Source organism: Eublepharis macularius, chromosome 6 (assembly GCF_028583425.1).
Source record: "Eublepharis macularius isolate TG4126 chromosome 6, MPM_Emac_v1.0, whole genome shotgun sequence".
NCBI lineage: Eukaryota > Metazoa > Chordata > Lepidosauria > Squamata > Eublepharidae > Eublepharis > Eublepharis macularius.
The window spans coordinates 120,702,127-120,723,916 of record NC_072795.1 but is presented as its reverse complement, the minus strand read 5'-3'; the positions used below and the strand labels follow the sequence as shown (position 1 = coordinate 120,723,916).

The 21,790-nt window shown below is 41.3% G+C and overlaps 1 protein-coding gene across 1 annotated transcript; it reads left to right on the top strand.

Annotated features, from left to right (window-relative positions):
- The first annotated feature begins 8,528 nt into the window (after nucleotides 1-8,528).
- Nucleotides 8,529-21,666, top strand: C6H4orf48 (chromosome 6 C4orf48 homolog). Its single transcript, XM_054982179.1, has 4 exons — nucleotides 8,529-8,576; nucleotides 10,185-10,326; nucleotides 15,434-15,522; nucleotides 21,486-21,666. Exons 2-4 carry the CDS (start codon nucleotides 10,206-10,208, stop codon nucleotides 21,555-21,557), a joined length of 282 nt encoding a protein of 93 aa, XP_054838154.1. The 5' UTR covers nucleotides 8,529-8,576; nucleotides 10,185-10,205; the 3' UTR covers nucleotides 21,558-21,666.
- Nucleotides 21,667-21,790: the final 124 nt, after the last annotated feature.

Sequence of the window (21,790 nt, the reverse complement as noted above, 5' to 3'; positions counted from 1 at the left end):
TTGAAGCGGCGGCTCGCTGCAACGCTCCCCCGGCGACGATGGAGAGCATGCCCGGGCTCCCTCTCGCTCGCCAAACCCAAATAATAAGTCTTTGAGGCGATTTCAGCCGGTTACGTTTGGTCTCCGCCGCAGATTACTCGGGCTAGAGGGAGGATGCCGGGCGGGGACGACCAAGCAGCGCTGACGCGGCGCTCTCCCGAGGAAGGAGGAGACCGTAAACCTTTCGCCGACCCACGGAGCTGGCATCCTCACGGGGAGCGCCGCCCAGCGTTGGCTACAGAGGATAGCCAAAGCTTGGTTGAGGAACAACCGTTAATCCGGCCAGGCGGAGGTGGCCCATGGAAGGGGCGCTCTCGCTTCTTTACCGTCCGCCTGGCCGATAGTCTGTCGCGCCCTCTTGAGCGACCAAGATTTTGTGAGTCGCTGCATGAAGGGTCCGGTAGCACCTTTAAGACTAAAATCTTTACTGTAGCATAGGCTTTCGAGAATCACAGTTCTCTTCGTCAGATGTGATTCTCGAAAGCTTACGCTACAGTAAAGATGGTTAGTCTTAAAGGTGCTACTGGACTCTTTTAGATTTTGCTACTACAGACTAACACGGCTAACTCCTCTGGATCTATGAATGAAGGGTAGCTCCCTTATGCAGACAGTGTTTTGCGTGTCTCCCCACAAAAAACTCCAGTACTCATCTATTAAGGTTATCTTAAATTAAATCAATCCCCCTTCAGCACAAATCCCCACTGGGTTGCTCCTGAGGGTCCACAGTCTCTTTATTTGAACAAGTGGAGCTGGCAGGCACAGGAGATATGGGAGCCTCACTACCAGCCATTACATTACCACCACCACCCCTGAAAAGCCATTTATGCTTAAATATTTAAACTGAAAGCTACAAACAACAAAAATGCAAGACAAGGATTTGTTACTAAGAAAGGTATGTTTAAAACAAAAATCCAAAGGAAGGTACTGTCCATTCAGAGTAGATGAGGACCTCTCCAAACAGTTGCTAATTATGGAGTTGGGTTTATTTATTTCATTTCTGCTGCACTTTTCTTCCAAATGGGGGTCCAAAATGGCTTGTGTCACTGTTCTTGCCTCTATTTTATCCTTACAACAACCTTGCAAGGTCATAATTAGCATCAGATCTAAATAAAGTACAGGATAAGCGGACCCAGTTTGAAATATAAAGCTTAGCAGGTGATGCTAAAATACATATACAGGAACAAATCTGTATGGACACACCACAGGAAGCGGAAACCTGTCTACAAGGCTGACAACGGAAGAAGCCCCAATGCCTCAAGCATTGGCATAGTTACTGTAGGAGTGTCGTCATATGGGCTCCATCCTCCAGGCCCGATGTCATCAGCACTCCCAGTTACTTCTATGACACTACTGACTTCCTGAGGAAACGATAATACTTTGACAGTCAAGAAATTCCATCTTAGCCACTATGGCTGCTGAGTCTCTATGTACCTCACAAATGCCTCAAGCCATCAGGAACGTTATCCCAGATAATACCACAGCAGGCCTTGCTACAAGGCTTTGACTGCAATCCAAAAAACACTTTTCTGGGAGTAAATTTCAATTGAATAAAATGGGACTTACTTGAGAGTAGACCTTCTTAGGATTGATCCCTTTGTCACTTTGTCTTTGCCCACAACTATTTGAGATGTGGCAACAGCTTGTACCTTCAAATTAATGGTATAGCCATAGATACCCATATGGTGCGAGAGTATGCAAGCATCTTCACGGCTGACTTAGAACTGTGCTTCCATTAACTCGTTTCCTGTAGTTGAGATCTTTGAGTTAGATTTTCATTCTCTGGGCATGTGGGCAAGAAGAGTCTTATTTATTTATTTGTCGTCATGTCTACTAGAATTTTTCTTTTCTTTCAAAAACATAAAACATGAACCATATCATACAATCATCTAAATCATATCTAAATCATACCATATCATACAATCATCTAAATCATATCTGAAGTAGTGATTATCCACTACTTCAGTTACCAATAATCATCTATTCTAGGTCATATATAAACCTAAACACAACATCTAGTTCCTAAGAGAAAAATATAATGCACTAGATGACCCTGGAAGTCCCAACCTCATGATTCCATGATTTCAATCATATTAAATTAAATTAAATCATGTATCTATATATAGCTTTGTATATATAGTCTTAATTTTTCTATTTAGATATGTTTCCATCTTCATATTTAATAATAATTATTATTAATTACTGTAAATTTTCAGCTACACAATCAAAATATATTCAATTTTCTTGGAAGTCTGAGATTGGCCTATTATGTATGTAAGATGTTAATTTTGCCATTGACACATATTCATATAGGTTATTCTTCCATTCCTTGGACATTGTTCTGCCATATTGCTGCAAATACTATTCTTGCCACAGTCACCATATATTTAAATAGTTCACTATGTGTTTTTGTAATATTACTTTGTACAATATTTAATAACATATTTGGGGGGCTCATCACAAAACTTTAATATCTTTTGCATCTCTTCAGGTATTTCTATCCAATATTTCCTTGCTTTCTTACACGCCCACAACATGTGATAAAATGTTGCATCCATGTTCTGTCATTTCCAGCACTTTCTGTTATAGTCCTTTTTAGCTTTTGCAATGTCCTTGGGAGTAATATACCATCTAAAGAACATTTTATACCAATTCTTGATTCTACTAGGATTTCAATAACTTTAATCCCATCCTCAACTTGAACGTTGACCAGTCCATGCAACAGGTAGATTTTGTGGATACCACAGTGCAATGAGCACATGAGCATCATCTTATTTTGGAAACCCACCAACCACCATGTATACCTACATGCTTCTAATCCAAACAATTCATTGTCTACTGACAAGCCCCTGTGTTACAACTGCGGTTGCATCACATCCTCAAGTGGACTCTGGCCTAAAGGATTTACAACAAGGGTCCTTAAGCACATAAATAGAGCCTGCTGGATCAGATCACTAGTCCAGCACCTGATTTCACACAGTGGCCAACCAGTTGCCTTTGAAGGCCAGCAAACAGGGCATAGAATCCATGACCCGCCCTTGATACAGCCTCCCAGCACTGGTATTCAGAGATTTTCTGCCTCTCTATATGGGGCTTCCTCTCCACCATGAATCTGTTCAGCATCCTTTAAAAGCTATCTGTGCTACATCCATTGGCAGTGAATTCCAGAGTTTAATTACTAATAATAACAACAACCAATTTATATACCGCCCTTCAGGATGACTTAATGCCCACTCAGAGCGGTTTACAAAATATGCTATTATTATCCCCACAACAACAAACACCCTGTGAGGTGGGTGGGGCTGAGAGAGTTCTAGAGAGCTGTGTGACTAGCCCAAAGTCACCCAGCTGGCTTCAAGTGGAAAAGTGGGGAATCAAACCCGGCTCTCCAAATTGGAGTCCCGCACTCTTAACCACTACACCAAACTGGCTGTTGAGTAAATGGTTGTTGAGTAAATAAGTTTTCCTTTTGTCCTGAATCTATTTGCCAACAATTTCATTGCATGCCCCTCAGTTCTGGCATTGTGAGAGAGGGAGAAAAAGCTCCCTCTCTCCACATTCTCCATCTCCTGCATAATTTATAATCCTCTATCATGTCTCCACTTAGCTGTCTTTTTTCTAGACTGAAAACCCCCAGACTCTCCAGTCTTTCCTTATAGGAAACGTGCTCCAAACCCCCGCCTCACCATCTTAGCTGTCCTCCTTTATACTTTTTCAACTCTACAATATCCTCTTTGAGGTACAGTGACCAGAACAACATACAATATTCCAAACAAGACCACAAGGCATTACAGTATCAGCCATTTTATCTTCTGTCTTTTTCCTAATAATTCTTAGTGTGGAGTTTGCCTTTTTCACTACTGCTGCACACTAGGTCAACATTTTCATTGATCTTCAGTTACAATCCCAATATCTCTCAGTCTTATTCTCAGCCAATTCAGACCCCATCAGCATATATTTAAAATTAGGATTTTTTAGTTCCAATATGTATCATATTTACCCATTGAACATCATTTGCCATGTTGTTAGCCACTCATGCAATTTAGAGAGATCCGTCTATAGCTGTTCACAATCGCCTTTGGTTTTCACCATCCTGATTAATTTGGTATCATCTGCAAACTTGACTTCTACACTACTCCTCACCAGATCTAAGTCGTTTCAGAACAAATTAAATAGCATTGACCCCAATATCAGTCCTTGTGAGACCCCCCTGCTTACTTCCCTCCATTCTGAGAACGCTCTTTACTCTTACTCTCTGCTTCCTGCCTTTAACCAAGTTTTAATCTGTACATGGAACCGTCCTCTTTTCCCATGACTGCAAGGCTTACTCAGAAGCCTTAGGTGAGGTAACTTGTCAATAGCCTTTTGGAAGTCGATGATGTCTACTGGATTACCCTTATCTATATGCTTGTTAACCTGCTCAAAGATCTCCATGAGGTTGGTGAGACAGAACTTCCCTTTGCAGAAGCCATGCTGATTTTCCCTCAACAGGCGTTGTTCCTTGATGTTATTATCATTATTACATGCTTAATCTCTTTTTACAAATAGTTTCTACTTGTTTACCTAAAATAGATGTTAAACTAACCTACCTGTAATTTTCTGGATCCCCTCTAGCCAGGGCTTTTATTCTGGGAAAAGAGGTGGTGGAACTCTCAAGGCAGAAATGAGGGGAACTGATCTCTGTTTGGAGATCAGGGGCGGGGCCACCAGACACATGAATATTTTCAAGAGGTGCTGGAACTTGGTTCCACTGAGTTGCAGCTGAAAAAAAGCCCTGCCTGTAACCCTTTTTTAAAAACTGGGGTGGTGCTTGCTATTTTCCAACTGATCTCCAGACAACAAAGATCAGTTCCCCTGCAGAAGAAATAGCTGTTTTGGAAGATGGACTCTATGGCATTATAACATGTTCCGGTCCTTCCCCAAACCCCGCCCTTCCCGAACTGCACCTCCAAATCTCCAGGAATTTACCAACCCAGAGGTAGTAACCCTAGTTGTAAATAATTCATTCAGTTTTTCTGCCGTTTCTTCTTCCTTAAACAATTTTATTCCTTTGTCATCCAAAGGCCAACCACCTCCCTAGCCAGTTTGCTTCACCTGATACGTTTGAGGAAATGCTTATTTCTCTTAATGTTTTTGGCCACTTCTCAAATTCTCTTTTTGCTCACCTTATTGTAAACTTACGTTTGTTTTGCCAGAACCTGTACATCTTTCTGTTCACCTAGACTGGGAAAACCTTTTGAAAATAAGCCTTTTTGCTTTTTATGGCTTCCTTCAGGTATTAAACAGGCAGGTATCCTTTTAGACTTGCTAGTACATTTCCTGATTTGAGGTATCTAACTAGTGTATTTTTTATATATTTTCAGGCATCCTGAAGGGATTTGACTCTCTTAATTCTCCCCTTTGACCTCCTTCTGTCTTGTTCCTTATTTTAGAAAAGTTCCATCTTTTGAAATAAAAGCCATTATTTTGGACTTTGGGAGCAACTTTCTGCTGCTAGGAATGCTGAAATTAATAGCATTGTGATCAGTGTTCCCAGTCAGTGTAACAACATTTGCTCGCTCCAGGTCTCAAGTCCTGCTCAGAATCAAGTCCAGAGTTGCTGCACTTTTATATGGCTCTCTGGCTGCTCCAACGAACAGTCATTTATGATGTCTAGAAAGCAACATCGACCCCACAACCTATCCTGTCTATAGAGTTTTTATCTAGGGATAATGGTGTTGCATTAATTTTCCCCACAAAGCACAGAATGTTTTGAGGAGAAAAGGTTTGTGAATACATTCAAAATGTCTAGGGAATGATTGTGTTGAGAGATTAAGATAAAGAAAATTGTTGCGTGCAAAATGGGCAATGCAGGAAGACTTTTTCCCTGCAAATAATATTGTCTATGTGAAAAGATGGAAAAAGAGTCTAGAGGGATGTAGTGGAATGGAATGTTTAGTATCACTAGACACTACACTTATAATGTGTTAGGTTTTATTGCTACTGGTCTTTGATAACAATTTTCTTCTCATATTCTTATTCTCCTGTATGTAAATGAATTAAGTAATTTAACATGAATGAGCCCCTAATGTCCATCACATATCAGTAATGTCAGTCACTCATGACACCTTTCCTTCATCATGAAATAAGTGGTCATCTGTCCATTACTTTAAAAACCATCATTAGAGAAAAATGGTGTGGCTTATTATCACCCACACTCTAATCTGCCCTTTTAGGCAAGATAATAGAGCAGTTGCAGAATAACTCCCAGGTCTCCCTGGGTAACTCATCTGTCATAGACGCACTGAAAGAGCCTGGCTCCAGGTGGGGCTGTGGGATGGAGATAGCACATGTGGCTTTAGAGCCAAGCTACAAGTAACGCCTGACACAGGTTGGACACTTGTCAGCTTCCCTCTAGTTTTGATGGGAAATGTAGGCATCCTGGTCTTGCAGCTGTAATGGAGAGCCAAGCTGTAAGACCAGGACGCCTACATTTCCCATCAAAACTTGAGGGAAGCTGACAAGTGTCCAACCTGTGTCAGGCGTCACTTGTGGCTTGGCTCTTAGTTGATGATCTCCACCTGAATGGAGGACCATGCCTTTTTGTTGCTTTTCCTGGATTTATCAGCAGCCTTTGTGATACTGTGGACCATGACTTCTTGCCAAGGCATCTGGAGATTGTGAGCCTAACTGCTGTGGTTAAATGGCTAAGGGTGAACAAGTTGAAATTGAATCCTGACAGTACAGAGGTGAAGGCCAAGGTCTTGAAGGACCCCGGGCTTCCTACATTTGGTGAGGTCCAGCTTCATTGGTTACCGATCAGTTACTGGGTTCACTTTAATGGCCTTGGACCGGCATGCCTGCAGGATTGCTCCTCCTGCTTTCTTCTGCCATGACAGGTTCACTCATCTGAGCAAAGCTTTCTGAAGGTGCCCCTCTACAAATGGGTAAGATCAGTAACTGCCCATACACAGGCATTTTCTGTGGTGGTTCCCACATTACACAATAGCCTGTCTGAGGAGGTCAGGAAGGCCCCCACACGTCTATCCTTCTGCAGAATGTACAAAATAGAAATGTTCAGAAAGGCATTTTTATAAAGGGATTAAAACTGTAGTATAACAGAACAGTTCAAGACAGCGCTTTTTATAAGTGAATAGGATTGTGTTCTATTGCAATGTTTATTATGTGTATCTCCTTGCCTTTACTGTATCATCTCCTGTCTCTGTATTGTTGTTATTATTATAGACATTTTGTGTTTGCCTTGTTTTCGAATTCTGTAATCCTTGTCCTTTTGCATTGTTTATTGGATGCATACACTCTCTGATTTCATTGCTTTTTATATTTTATAATCTTCGTTGAGGCTCAGCGAGAAAGTCAGGCTGTACATAAAATAAAGTAAATAAAGCTTAAGAACTGAATCCTCGTATTATTTTAACAGAATGACATTTTTTAGCATTCATGACGGGCAAAGCAGAGTGTGAAGAAATAAATTCATTGTACCTTGTTAGAAACCCAGGGTAAAAAGAACAGGTCACAAACAATGCAAAACTGAATGATTCAATTCGGCCTTTTTTCTCAGTTAAGAGGCTGGTATTGTAGGGAAGGGATCCCAGATGTTTCGCTAATGAGTTAGAAACCATAGATTTCTGTGTTGCCTTACATATCTGTTGCTTTAAATATGTACTCCTATATCCTACCTGTGCTTTATGTTGTTCAGTGTAAGTCCTAGAATTGATTATGTTCTGTTTCAGCAATTCCTCAACCCCATACTGGATCCCTGCTAATACTATATCTTTGTAAACTTACATTCTTTTACCCCATGACATTGTTTATGGAAATGTACTAATCTCACACTATGTAATCCACTTTGAGTCTCAGTGAGAAAGGCAGAATATAAATAACATAAATCAATAAAATAAATATTTGTAAACTTTCAAAATACTTGATGCATTTAGGATGAGAATACTGAAAAAGAATATTGATGAGACCGTATCATTTCAACGAACCTGCTCTAAAGCAGGAACTTATACTGTGTAATCCTTTTTACTAGCGTAATACTCTGTTATCTATATTGGATAAAGGGACTTAAACAGAAGGCCAGTGTGGAGGCTGCCTGGAATTCATTGGTTCTTTTATAAGGAAGTTGCTTCCACTTTTACCAATTCTTTTGATTATCCACCGCCATAAGTTGGAATCGTAGTTCTGTAAAATATCCATGGCCCAGTCAGTGAAGAGACTTTTAAATGCAACTGTGACAAGTGAAAGTAGCTGAAACTGACAAACGTGTCATCTGATTGAAAGCCTGTAAGTGAAGTGAGCCTTGGCATGGATTTCAGTGGGACGTGGATTCCCTCTTTAAGCAGCATCACTCACAACAAAGCAGGGAAACCAAACCCATTGTTCTTTAGCTCTCTCCTCTAGTGGAGGGCTCTGCATGTTGCCATGGCAGATTCTCTTTCAGGGAGCCAGTGCACATGCTCAGAAATGCAGCTGTACAGGTTCCATTAGCTGTTTGCAGCAGCCATTCAAAGAGACGGTCACAAAGGCAATCCAGAGATCAGGTACTCCTGTTTTTAAATGTTTTGTTGGGGGTGGGTGGTTTTCCTGTTGTGCAAAGCTGAGGAGATGCCATGCTCAGTGTTTATCAGCACTCATAATTTGATGCCAAATTACATTGCAAGGATAGCTATTGCTTACTGTGCAAAAAAAATAAAAAAAGCTGCAAGGTGTCTGCTGTGAGGCAGGTAATTTCCTCTCGCCATCTTTCTTTACTTGGGGCTCTTGTGATAAGCCTTGGGGTTGTGGCTGCAACCAGAAAAGTAAAGGCTTCTTTTGGAAAATGCAGCCTACATTTGCTCCACTGTGTCTGCGGTGGAAGGGTTCCCTTCATTTGTGTTTCATTTGAAAGCACAAAGAGTTCCATGAAGTACTAACATACATTAGAGGAGACATTCTGTTTTTGCAAATACTTATTGTCAGAACCAAAATATAACATGCCAGCATATTGCTGATGATGATTTAGAAAGAGGTAAATGTTACTTGTAATTGAGGGAAATTGGGTGAAATAAATGAATATGATGTCTCAGTTTTAACTGTTTATTCTGGGGCAGCAAAATGGGTGTTCCGACTCAGCTCTGCAAATTAGGATTGGTGATGCAGCCATCTGCAGATTAAGTACTTGAGACCCGCAGCTTTGGTTCAGGTAACAAAAAAAGAAGAGCTGTCTGTGGAATTGTTTAACTAAAAAGGTTTGAATTGGCTTTCTAAACATGATACAGGGAAATTTCAGTATTGCTCCCTATATATATCCAATTAACCTTCTTATGTAATATCTTTGATTCAATTACTATATAAAGATGTTGAGCCTCCTCAAATCACAGTTTCAGGGTTTATGACTGAGAGACTTTACAGCTACAGATTCTGTCTTGAACATTAGCTCCTGAAGAACATTCTTATAACCTTTGAACGTAAGGTTTGCTTCCATTTTAAACAACTAGCCAGTAAAAAAATCATTTCACAGTATGGTCAAGCGCACTGATATCCTTCTGGGTTTATAATTATGAAGAAACCTCTGGTGGGAGGGCATTCAGACTGGTGGCCATTGCCACAGTGAAATCTTTCTATGTTGTATGTCTGTTGCAGGCTCACCAGTGTTAGACCCAAGAATTAAAGATGCTCATTTTTATGGATGTATTTGGTATTTTGGTAATCCAAGGTAGAGATTCTGTCATTGGTTTACCTGTTCTTGGGCCAAGGAACAGACGTGCAACACATTCACTTTGTTGTTTGTCAGGTGTGTGATAAATTTCTTCCACTGGGAATTTTAACAGCTTAAGTCAAAACATTACAGCAGGAGTCATAGGAAATGGAACTTTAATTTGATTCCCACCAATAAATAAATTTTGAAGTGGTCTAAATACCAACCATATTTTTAGCAAAAAATACATTTTTCCCCTATTAACTCAACTATGATTCTGCTTACTGTCCCATGGATGTAGACAGAAGTGAGGGCTCGGGGGGGGGGGAAGTATCAGGCGGTAGGGAATTTTGCCTCAGCACACACACAAAAAGGTGGTTTTGCGTGTCCTGTCATCCATCCAAATAATATGCTTAACGTTTTGCTGTTGTTCATACTGTTCCTCTTTGAATTCCTGTTTTTCCCAATGAAGGAGGAAGACTCAACTCACAAGATGCTGAAGCCTTGCCTTAGCAAAGGGGTCATTTTAGTACCTTTAATTCTTGTAGTTGGGCTTATTTCTGCAAAGCCAGCTACAGGTGAAGAAGAATCAGGAACAACAATCCCTGCCGAAAGTACGTACCTCCATTTTATCTGGCATTTTATGCTCACACACTTAGATTTATTACTTCATGGGAAGTTGCAGCCAACCGTGTTTTTCAGATGTATGTAACTGATACGCATTATCAGTTATGTTTGTCACATCCAGGCATTTCATTTGTAGGTTTATTTTTAAGGAAGAAAAGGCCTTCTCGCAGATAAGGTCATTACAGTCTTAAGATGTGGTCCTGCTCTTGAGTCTCTCATCGGCTTGCTTTGAGGTCAGCATCAGCCAAGAACAGAACATTTGTGGTAGTGGAATCTTGCTCATGGGACACTCCTCTCTTGACATTTTTTCTTTTGCTCTTATCATTTGTAGTTTTTAAGATCTCTGATTCAGCTTTTGGAGTCTTGTAACTGCTTTTAATATAGATTTAATAATGTTTTTAACTTGTCACTCACCATAAATCAGCTGTGACTTGACAGCACTTTCCACCAGCACCATAAGCCCAGAAGACATAAAGGTCAGACAAAAAAGTACAAATAAATATTGGGTGGTTAGCTAAAAATGTAATGTGTGAAGTGACCACCTGAGTTTAATGCAGCAGATTCTGCCTTGTAAACTTCGTACTTTGTTCAGACTTACCATTGGTCACAGGATTGTCTCCAGAATCACTTTAGATTTTCCAGAACACGTCATCATTTCTCTATGAATTGGTGAAAGGCTTCTGCAGAATTTTCCCCGTCATTCTTGCCATGTTTACATGGGGCCATTGAAAGTTACTTAGACAAAGCCACTACATTTGCAGTTATCCAACTTGACCTTCTACCTTGCAAATATTCAAAGTCTGTGATGCCACAACTGCTAACTAATAGAAAAAAGTACAAATGGTCCTTTTGTCATGGGATGTGTTTATGGCCCGTCACCATCCCTCATTGTGCATTTAAGTACTTGAGCCTCCCCAGAAACATTAAGAGATTAGAAACTCTCTCGCGCACACACCCAACAGTCTTACACATTTACTATGAATGGACCTAAATGGGCGCTTGTGCTGAGAGAAGGGAGAAAATGTGCATGTGGATGGAAGAGAATTCATAGTCGAGATGCACCAGAGAACAAAGAGACCTCGTCAAATAAGGGAGTGGAGGAGTATTGTCCATGAGTATTCTTGCATACCCAAGGAGGAGTGGGTAGTTGGATCCTCCTCTGTCTTCACTTGCTTTAAATGCTCATGTGACAATGATGACATCCCTTCACCTGTTGAAGCTGGGGCCTAGACTGCTTTAGCTTGTTTTCATGTGATTATAGGGTTATGTTATGGTGGTGTGAAGAGGGGCACAGATGGGATTTTTGTCTGGGATTTGTGATACTGTTCATGGGATCTGTTTGATAGTAGGCTTGAATCCTCTACATGTATGGGACAAGAGTAGGCAACTCCCGGAATCAATATGTAGCAAGTAGAACAATACTCGGGAGGAACAAAAATAATAACTGTTATAGTAAAGTCTATTATCACAAATATTTACAATGGCAACACGCTCCAAAACTTATATGGATTACAATGGATCATACAAAACACAGTTACAGCAGGCAGATCCTATCTGCAAACATAATATACACAGCAAAGTAGTTTTCTTATGTATTTTGAATGTCCAGAAAATGAATATGCACAAAAGGATTCTTAAAGGTGCAGGATATCTCAGAAATGAGGACATGCAAGGTGGATGTTCCACAGCTAAATTCCACAGGGAATTAGGGGGAGTTGTGTTTTAAACATAAAAGTTTATAGGAATTATTTGTCTGGTGACTTAAGGACATCATACAAGTGTGAAAAGAGCTTGCTAGCTACAGGTTAGTCTAAAAAATTATTTTACCCATAAACTTTAATACAGTAGTCTAGTCCAGAAGCGATAGGTTCTGTTTTGTTTTATCTCACTATTTAATCCTATTTATTTATTTATCTTCATTTTTACCCCACTTTTCTCCCCAATGGGGAACCAAAGTGGCTTACAACAGCCTCTCCTTTGCCATTTCATCCTCACAAAAACAACTCTGTGAAGTAAGTTAGACTGAGAGCCAAGCTACAAGTGACGCCTGACACAGGTTGGACACTTGTCAGCTTCCCTCAAGTTTTGATGGGAAATGTAGGCATCCTAGTCTTGCAGCTGTAATGGAGAGCCAAACTGTAAAGCCAGGATGCCCACATTTCCCATCAAAACTTGAGGTAAGCTGACAAGTGTCCAACCTGTGTAAGGCGTCACTTGTAGCTTGGCTCTAAGTGTGTGTGACTGGCCCAAGGTCACCCAGCAAGTTTCCATGACAGAGTAAGTATTCGAACTCAAGTCTTTGAGATCCCTAGTCCAACCGCTATACCACCCTGGCTCTCTTTTATTCTTACATATATTTACTTATAGTCCTCCTTTCTCGACAAGACTCAAGGCAGATTACAAAACTGGAAAACAATGCAATAAAACATTATAATGCATACAAAAAACAATGCAATGAAAATTACCTAAAGTTTTCATATACTTTAAAAATATCATCCTGTTCCCTTCATAGCTGTTTAGCTGTTCTAATAAAACTTCCCTTGGATTTAATACCATAGTTCTCTGTTAAGGGGTGTTGAACTCAGGTGAGCTGATAAACTTTCAAGCCTTTCCACTCTCTACAGAGATGGTGTTCCATCATCGTCATCATTATTAACAATAACAACAACAACTTAAAGGCTTCTCCCGGAAGTAAGGGACAGGCTAGTAAAGGCCTGGGTGGAGCTTGGGTTATCCTTCGGAAGTCCCACTCAGCTGAAAGCAAGTAGAAGTTCACATTCATGCTGATCTGGATCTAAACTAAGCGCGTCGAATGGACCTGTCGCATTTTTTTTTCATTTCCAAATTCCTTTATTGACGTTCTTAAAAAGTTCATAATACAGAGATTGCAACAGATAATTCAGTGTACAAGAGTATCAGTGCAATATGTGCTAGAAGAAACTAACAATGGAGACAGAATACATTACAAAAACAGAAGAGTTGAGCTTACCAGTCATATGTAAGATCCCAACATATTTTAGAAAGAGGTGAGAGCCTGAGGGACATGGGATGGTGGTAAAATGTCATGTTTGCTGAGGTAAGTCAGTAGCGGAAACCAATTTTGCATGAATTTGGCATGGGAGTCCTCTGTATCAGATTGTTTCAGTCCTTACCTGTAACATTCTGGAAGGCTACCTGACTCGTGGTCAAGTTTTGCTTCTTTTGACCAATTAATTAAAGACAAATTAGAGGGTTTTGCACATGTGCAGATAAATTACTAGGCCCAGGGTAGCATCCCAGAAACATCCTTGGGGTGATCATGCATGCTCATCAGGAAATCGAATCATAGAGTTGGAAGGGTCCATACAGACCATCTAGTCCAACCCCCTGCCCAGCGCAGGATCAGCCTAAAGCATCTCTGACAAATATTCATCCAGCCTCTTCTTGAAAACTGCCAGTGAAGGGGAGCTCACCACCTCCCTAGGCAGCGGATTCCACTTTTGAACTACTCTGACCGTGAAAAAGTTCTTCCTAACATCCAGCCGGTACCTTTGTGCATGTAATTTAAGCCCATTGTTTCGGGTCCTACCCTCTGCTGCCAACTGGAACAGCTCCCTGCCCTCCTCCAAATGACAGCCTTTCAAAAACTTAAAGACAGCAATCATGTCCCCCCTCAATCTCCTCCAAACTAAACATTCCCAAGGCCCTCAGCCTTTCCTCATATCAGAGTTCTTAGCCAGGTTAATTCATTCAAGTGAGATTAAACAAATCTTGTGGCACCTTAAAGACCAGCATATGCTTTTGTGGGCTGTTAGAGCGCATTTCCTCAGATGCATGCAAGTGCTTACTAACACTTGAAATAATAGAGCAAGAGTCAGGTCTAGTAGCACCTTAAAGACTAAGACAGCTTTGACGCTTGAAAGTTCATACCGTGGAAATCTAGGTGGTCTTTCAGGTGCTACTGGGCCCAAGTGTTGCTCTTGTATTACAGACCAATGCCCCCACCTGAAACTAACTTGAAATAATGTTAACAGGAAGGGCAAGAGATTGTGGGAGGTGGGGAGGCTGGGACCAGAATCAACTTGCAAAACATGGCATGAAAGCACAATGCTTTATATACAACATAGGTCATTTCCACACATCCTAACGTCGCGCAACACTCATGGAACAAGGACGTCTTCATGGCGCGATTTCTGATGTCATTGCACCACAAACCCTTCGTGGCGCAATGACATCAGAAATCGTGCCATGAAGACGTCCTTGTTCCATGAGTGTTGCGCGACGTTAGGACGTGTGGAAATGACCATACTGAAAGCTTCTCTTAGAATTTTGTCATCTTGCCCTGGATATATCCAGTGCGTAGTACCATGTTTTTGTTCTGAAAAGATATTAAATGTATTCCAGCTCACCCTACCCAGTTGCTTAGCACTTAGAATACAGAGAGCTTGGACACCTTTCATTGTTTTTGGTGTCACCATTCTCTTTTCCCCTTTGTATTGAGGCTGTCTGCTGGATCATGGCACTTTGCTTAAGTCTGTGCTTGGTGCAAATGATATACCTTTGTATGTTTATTGCACACATGCTTAATTTGGCAGAATTCTTCTTACGCCCAGCTGTAGTTAGAATGATCAAGTTTCAGATTGACTCAGAGTGTTGACACATGCTGTTTTCACAGTCTACTTTCAGAATTTTAGTCTAACAACATTTGGCAGCTGTGTAAGAAGGGGATTGAATTGCATTGGTGCAGTTGGTGACTGCGAAGGGCCAAGAAAGGGCTGGAAGGAACAAATCTCCAGAGAGCACTGCTCTTGGCCATCTGGAAGCACCAAGTTTGTGAGCCTGCTGCATTTGATAAATTTCTATTGCGGTCACAAGGACTATAAAATGAAAGCTGGAATGGTCATTATTCTTAAAAGATCACTCAGTTCATTTTTTTCCCCCAATTGTGCAGCTGTTTCAAGAGCAACCTTCTGCTCTTGAACAGGTCGCCCTGTTTCGATAGTGGATATTTTGGGTGCATTCTCTGATCACTGTTTCATTCAGTGAAGACAAATATTCCTTGGCATTAATATTTCTTGCTAGCTTACCAATGTTTCTACTAAAATCTACCTCTAGGTCGTCCATGTGTTGACTGCCACGCGTTTGAATTCATGCAGAGAGCCCTGCAAGACTTAAAGAAGACGGCTTATAATTTAGATACACGGGTAAGGCTTTTTAAAACAATGTTAGGGTTTTTTTTTTAACTTAGGGTAACATTGCCTCTCTCCTAGAAATGAGCAAGGGAAAGGGATAGTTTTTCTGTGTCCCTTTGAGCTCCCTCATCCAGCCCCCTCTTCAGTCTGTTACTTGTGCTCTTTCAATTCTCCTGCCTGTTTGTACTTGTGTGTGTGTGTTGCTTCTTCCTGCAAATCCATGTACCTACCACAATGTGTTCACAACTTTCCCTCTTCTTCACACACTTCCAAATCCAGAACAGCAAAATATTTTAAAAGCTGGTTTGAAATTTGAAATTAGAACAAAAATTGACCAAGCGAGGAGGCTTCTGGAGGCTGGTCTCCTTAGCAAATTCCCACAACTGCCTCCCTTCCACCCACTGTGAATGAGGGAAGCTTGAATAAATCTATTCTGAAACTTGAACAGAGTGTCAGTGTGGATATGTGTACAAAACAAATATGAGCTGTTTTAGTTTCAAGCAAATTACACGATCTTCAAGGAACCCTGAGAATAATTCTATTGTGAGGGAGCAAAGGATTTTTGTTTAGGCATCCATAGCCTCTTCACAGGACTAGAATCCCTAAATATCCAAAACAGGATGGAAGTGTCCACATACCAACCTGAGGGCTGTCCTATTCTGAACAATGCAGTCTTAAGCAAAGTTCACCCTCCTAAGCCTTAATGGGGGTGTAGCCCTGACCTGGATAGCCCAGCAAGCTCGATCTCATCAGATCTTGGAAGCTAAACGGGGTCAGCCTTCATTAGTAATTGGTTGGGAGACCTCCAACGAAGATCACGGGTGCAAAGGCAAACCGTTTCTGTTAGTCTCTTGCAGGGTTTTTTTTCTGGGAAAAGAGGTGGTGGAACTCAGTGGGTTGCCCTCGGAGAAAATGGTAACATGACTGGTGGCCCCGCCCCCTGATCTCCAGACAGAGGGGAGTTTAGATTGCCCTCCGTGCCGCTCAGCAGCGCGGAGGGCACTCTAAACTCCCCTCTGTCTGGAGATCAGGGGGCGGGGCCACCAGCCATGTGACCATTTTCAAGAGGTTCCGGAACTCCGTTCCACTGTGTTCCTGCTGAAAAAAAGCCCTGGTCTCTTGCCATGAAAACCCCACTAGGGGTTGCCATAAGTCAGCTATGACTCGGCACTCTCTACCACCAGTGGGGTGTAACTGCTTAAGATTTCACTGTTGAAGCACTAAGCAACTCCTACATAATTGCTTGCTAGGGTTGCCAACATTGTTAGAAAATTCCTAGAGTATAATGACATAGAGCCTACTTTCCAAAGCAGCCATTTCCTCCAGGGAAACTGTTCTCTGTAGTCTGGGCTGGAAATTAAGTTGGATTTCTGGGAGCTCTCCAGGCTCCACCTGGAGATTGGCAGCTATATTGCTTGCAGGATCATGTGTGGCTTCTGTTGGGCTTGTGGCTTGGCTGGAATCACATAGAAATGCTAATTATATGCACTGACACTTCTACCTGGGACGTATATAGGTAACACCACTGAAATTCATGTGAAATTTGCAGTTGCGGTAGTGTGATTAAGGGCAACCATGACCAATGTAAATTATGTCAACTACAAGCATAGAGCACATACAGAGGCACAAGTACAGCTGGCACCTCCACATAGATAATGAGTGCCACCATTGGTAACCACTGCATGTTGGATTCACCAAACACTGGAACAGGACAGCCTATTATATCTAGGGAATCACAGTGCTTTTATTTACTACATTTATATGCCATCTCTTCAGTGATGGCTTGCAAAGTAAAAAAAAATGCCACAAAATAATTAAAACAGCAACCATAAAACAATCAGTATTAAAAAGCCATAAAATGACAAGCAGCCTACAAATACATCCATAAAACTGCCACCAGGCTAGAAACAGACTATAAAAAGAGCTAGGGGAAAATCTGTCTGTCTGTCTCAGCTCTTTAAAATGAATTTTCTTTGCCATAATCAAAAAGAGTCCAGTAGCACCTTTAAAACTAACCAATTTTATTGTAGCATAAGCTTTCGAGAATCATGTTCTCTTCGTCAGATGCAGAGAACGTGATTCTCGAAAGCTTATGCTACAATAAAATTGGTTAGTCTTAAAGGTGCTACTGGACTCTTTTTGATTTTGCTACTACAGACTAACACGGCCAACTCCTCTGGTTCTTTGCCATAATTTAACTGCAATTGAATTACAGTCTTTGCCATCAACTTCTTCTAGCTTGTAAATGTTTTATAGGTAGGAGTTCCTTGGGATTTGAAAAAATTAATTTATGGGATTCCTCCATGGAAAAAAGGTCAGGAAACACTGCCTTACTCTGCTTAGGATTTCACTGTTAGACAGTTTTGTTGCCTTAGAAAATGTTTATTTGCTGGCTTGCTTGCTCACTTGAGTTGTTTTCCTATACTTCAGTCCTAGCCCTTCCGGATTATTTTGTTCAGTGGAGATTATTGCTGTTTGATTGAATTGTTCTACATATTTCATAATCTATCCTGACTCTCACCAAGACAGGTGGGTTATAAATCTTAGGTTTGGCCTCAGCATTGCCAACAATGTAAACTCTCAAAGTTTACATTTAGCAATCACAGAGGGAAAATCAGCACAGACAACAAAAGGACATATTGGCCGTCGTCACACAGCCATAAATTTAATGCCAAACTAGCGCCATCTCCCGCTGAATGCTCACCTTATTCCGGCTCCCTTGCGATTTCTCCATTCTCCCCAATTCACACTTTGTGACTCTTTATGTCATCTTTATCCGCTTCCATGTGAATGCCCTGGATCGACTATGAACGCTTTGCAACACCAAAACGCTCACTCTCCCCAATCATCTGTCTCACCTAACACTGATTCTCCTGCCCTACAATCCTACAAGCCCCAACGCAACCCGCAATTAAGCCTCAAAGTAATTTTTTTTTTAAGTCAGCCTTATAGTGCTATAGCGCTATAGTGATATTCTGCCATGGGCAGGAAACCTCTGCTACCTACCATGGTTGGCTTTTGGGTTGGCCCAGCACAACATTGGTATAACAGAAGAGCAATATAGCGCAAATACGCAAAAAAAAATTTTTTTAAGGGGCAGGATTTTTAGGGCCCTGTTTCTGGAGGCACTTTGACTGACAGTCAAATTGTGCTTTTCCCTTTTAATGTGACTGACTGGAAGCGCAAGCAGTCATCAAAAGATGGTAGAATCCGTTCTAATTACGATAACAGAAGAAACGATTTCTAGTGCAAAACTGATGAAATAAGGGCCCATGTGACGATGGCCATTATGCCTATTACTTTGTCTCGGTGCGAGGTTGTGTAGTTAGAGGATCAAATTTATAATTTTCAGGTGTCACCAACCACACTTTAGTGTGTGTTTCAAAAACAGAGGAAGAGAGAGAGAGAGCATAACTTTGACTTTAAAGCTAGCATGAGAGCTGGTGATTCCTAGTGGTTAGAGTGTTGGACTAGGATCTGGAAGGCAGAGCTTCAAATCCTCAATCTGCCATGGAAGTATACTGGGTGACCTTGGGCCAGTCAGAGACTCTCAGGGTTGTTGTGAGGATAAAATGGAGAGGAGATTTGAGATGCTTTGGGTTCCCGTTGGGGTGAAAGGCAAGGTGTAAATAAAATAAATTAAAATTAATTTAATCCCTGGCCCCATGCCGACCACTCTCCGTGTCCACTACCCTGCTGCTCACACCGCTCATCCGAGCTAGCAGCTCTCTTTCAGTTGCAGTGCCAGTCACAGTATACAGTCATTCATCAGAGGAGAGCACCCTATCAGGAGTTCAAACCAGAGTTTTACTTATCAATTGATTCTCTTATGTCTGGGTTCTGAACCACAGCCACATTTAATTCCATGAGTGGAACTACAATATCCGCCCCCCAGCCAATATCCTTTCCCACCCAACTAGTTTTACGTCAGTTCAAAACCCTACTCAATCATACCCACAACCACGGCTTTTTTTCAGCAGGAACGCAGTGGAACGGAGTTCCGGAACCTCTTGAAAATGGTCACATAGCTGGTGGCCCCGCCCCCTGATCTCCAGACAGAGGGGGGTTTAGATTGCCCTCCGCGCCGCTCTGAGTTCCACCACCTCTTTTCCCAGAAAAAAAGCCCTGCCCACAACTATATCAATTTTTTCCTTTTATCAGTTTTCAATATTAAGTTAAGGCCGCTATACAAGGAGTATGACCTAGTGCATAAGTCATTGCTCTGCGGCAGTGGATGGGGGCAGAAAGCCAGGCCCACCACCCCTGGCCTTGTCAGATATTTTTTCTTTCAAGCCAAGTGGCTTCTGCAGTTACTCCCAAGATGAATTCCACTGAGGTGGGAAAGAGTTGGGGCAGAGTACAGGGAAGAATGTCTCTTCTTCTTTAGCCTGTCCCTTTTGAAAATGTTTCATGTTTTTTTTTTAATTCCCTACAGAAATGTAGAATATCTGCCCATGAGCAATTAAATTTTTAATATATATCTGAACCATCTCGATAAAATCTTTCTGGCTTAGTAGGAGTAAGATGCCAAAAAATAAAGCATTGAATGGAAATTCTCTTTCTTTCATTTACTGATAGGCCACAGTCCAGCAGATTCTTATGCTGTCTTAAAAACTAATGTTTTTTTTGTGGCACGAGTCAAAATTTATCTGTCTTTAAGGTGCCCCAAGACTCTTTGCTGTTATTAAATACTACTCATCTAAGGGACCTGGTTGGTTAAGACTAGCCTGATCTTGTCAGATCTTGGAAGCTCAGCAGGGTTGGCCCTGTTTATAACTTGGATGGGAGCCAACCAAAGAAGTCAAGGATTGCTGTGCCTCTGTCCTGTCTCTTGCCTTGAAACCCCTATAAGGTCGCCATAAATTAACTGCGATTTGACGGCGCCTAGAACATACACACATCTCATGGAGCATCTCAAACCCCATAAACCGTGGTCGGGCCAGGGAGACCCAGGTTCAAATCCCCACTGTACCACCAACTACATTATCTTTGCTTGGTTACATTTCTCAGTATAATCTACCTCACAACGCTGTTTTACAGGGTTGTTGTAAGGATAAAATGGGAGCGGGTGAAAATATGTAGGTCACCCTGAACTCGCTGCAAGTAGAATAATAAGGTATTAATAGGGTTGCCAGCTTCAAGTTGGGAAGATCCTGGAGATCTAGGAGCTGAAACCTGGAGAAACTTGGAGAAAGTGAGGTTTGGAGAGGGAAAGGAACTTGGCATGGCATAATTCCATAGAGTCCACCCCAAAAGTAGCCATTTTCTCCAGGTGAACTGATCTCTGTGGCCTGGAGACCAGTGGTAATTCTGGGAGATCTCCAGCCATTACCTGGAGGCTGGCAACCCTAGGTATTAAATAAATAAAATAATTGATCCCAAATGTGATAAATGAATGGAAAGCATTTTTAATCTATAAACAGAAAGTACTGAAAGATCTGAAACAATACCTACCATTATTTTTAAGTAAATCTTATTTGTTTACTTCATTTATAGTCTTCCTTTTGCTGTGGGGCGTCAAGGCAGATTACAAAATTAAAAGGGAGTGCAATACAGAGTAATAGATACTACCAACAATGCAATAAATCTAGATTATAAAATTAGAAGAAGAAACAATGCAGGGAGAGAACTGCTGAAAATTTCATAGACATTACAATTAGAATTCTATTCACCTTTAGAAGGCTTTGTTCCAGTTTAGGAAATGTGAAAACAGATTCAGGCCTCCTACCCATCCTAACAAGAATTTGCCACCTGCCACCCACACAAATAAAGCAGGCTTCAGTTGCTTTACAGGAAATAATGCTATATTTTAAGGAACGTTAGTGTTCAGAGCCATACACAAAATATCTAACGACTTTCCTCAAATCTCACAATGCAAGCCAATAGCACCTTTGACAAACTGTTTTTTCCCTCTGTTTGCTAATCAGTAGATGCTTCCCCCCTAATGAAGTCTTTTTCTTCCTCTCTTCATGCAGACAGAAACCTTGCTTTTTAAAGTGGAGAAGAGAACTCTGTGTGACTGTTTAACAGCAAATGCCTTGAACTGAGTGCTGGAGTTCTACCCAGGAGGAGCAGTCTGTTCTTCATTTTTGAAATGCTGCTGTTAATGCAGACAGAATTGTGAAATAAACTGCTACAAGCATGTGAGCTGCAGGACACTCATGAATCTAGGTGGGGGGCATTTGGGTATGAGATTGCTGTTTATCTGCCTTCAGATGGCTTGTACAAGTCTCTTTTCTCCCCTTGTTACTGTTAGCATGAGTGCCAAGATATTTTTTAA

Coding starts and splice junctions, on each gene's coding strand:
- C6H4orf48 (XM_054982179.1), top strand. CDS start 10,206: ATGCTGAAGCCTTGCCTTAGCAAAGGGGTCATTTTAGTACCTTTAATT. Junction 10,327..15,433: donor AACAACAATCCCTGCCGAAA/GTACGTACCTCC, acceptor ATCTACCTCTAG/GTCGTCCATGTGTTGACTGC. Junction 15,523..21,485: donor CTTATAATTTAGATACACGG/GTAAGGCTTTTT, acceptor CTCTTCATGCAG/ACAGAAACCTTGCTTTTTAA.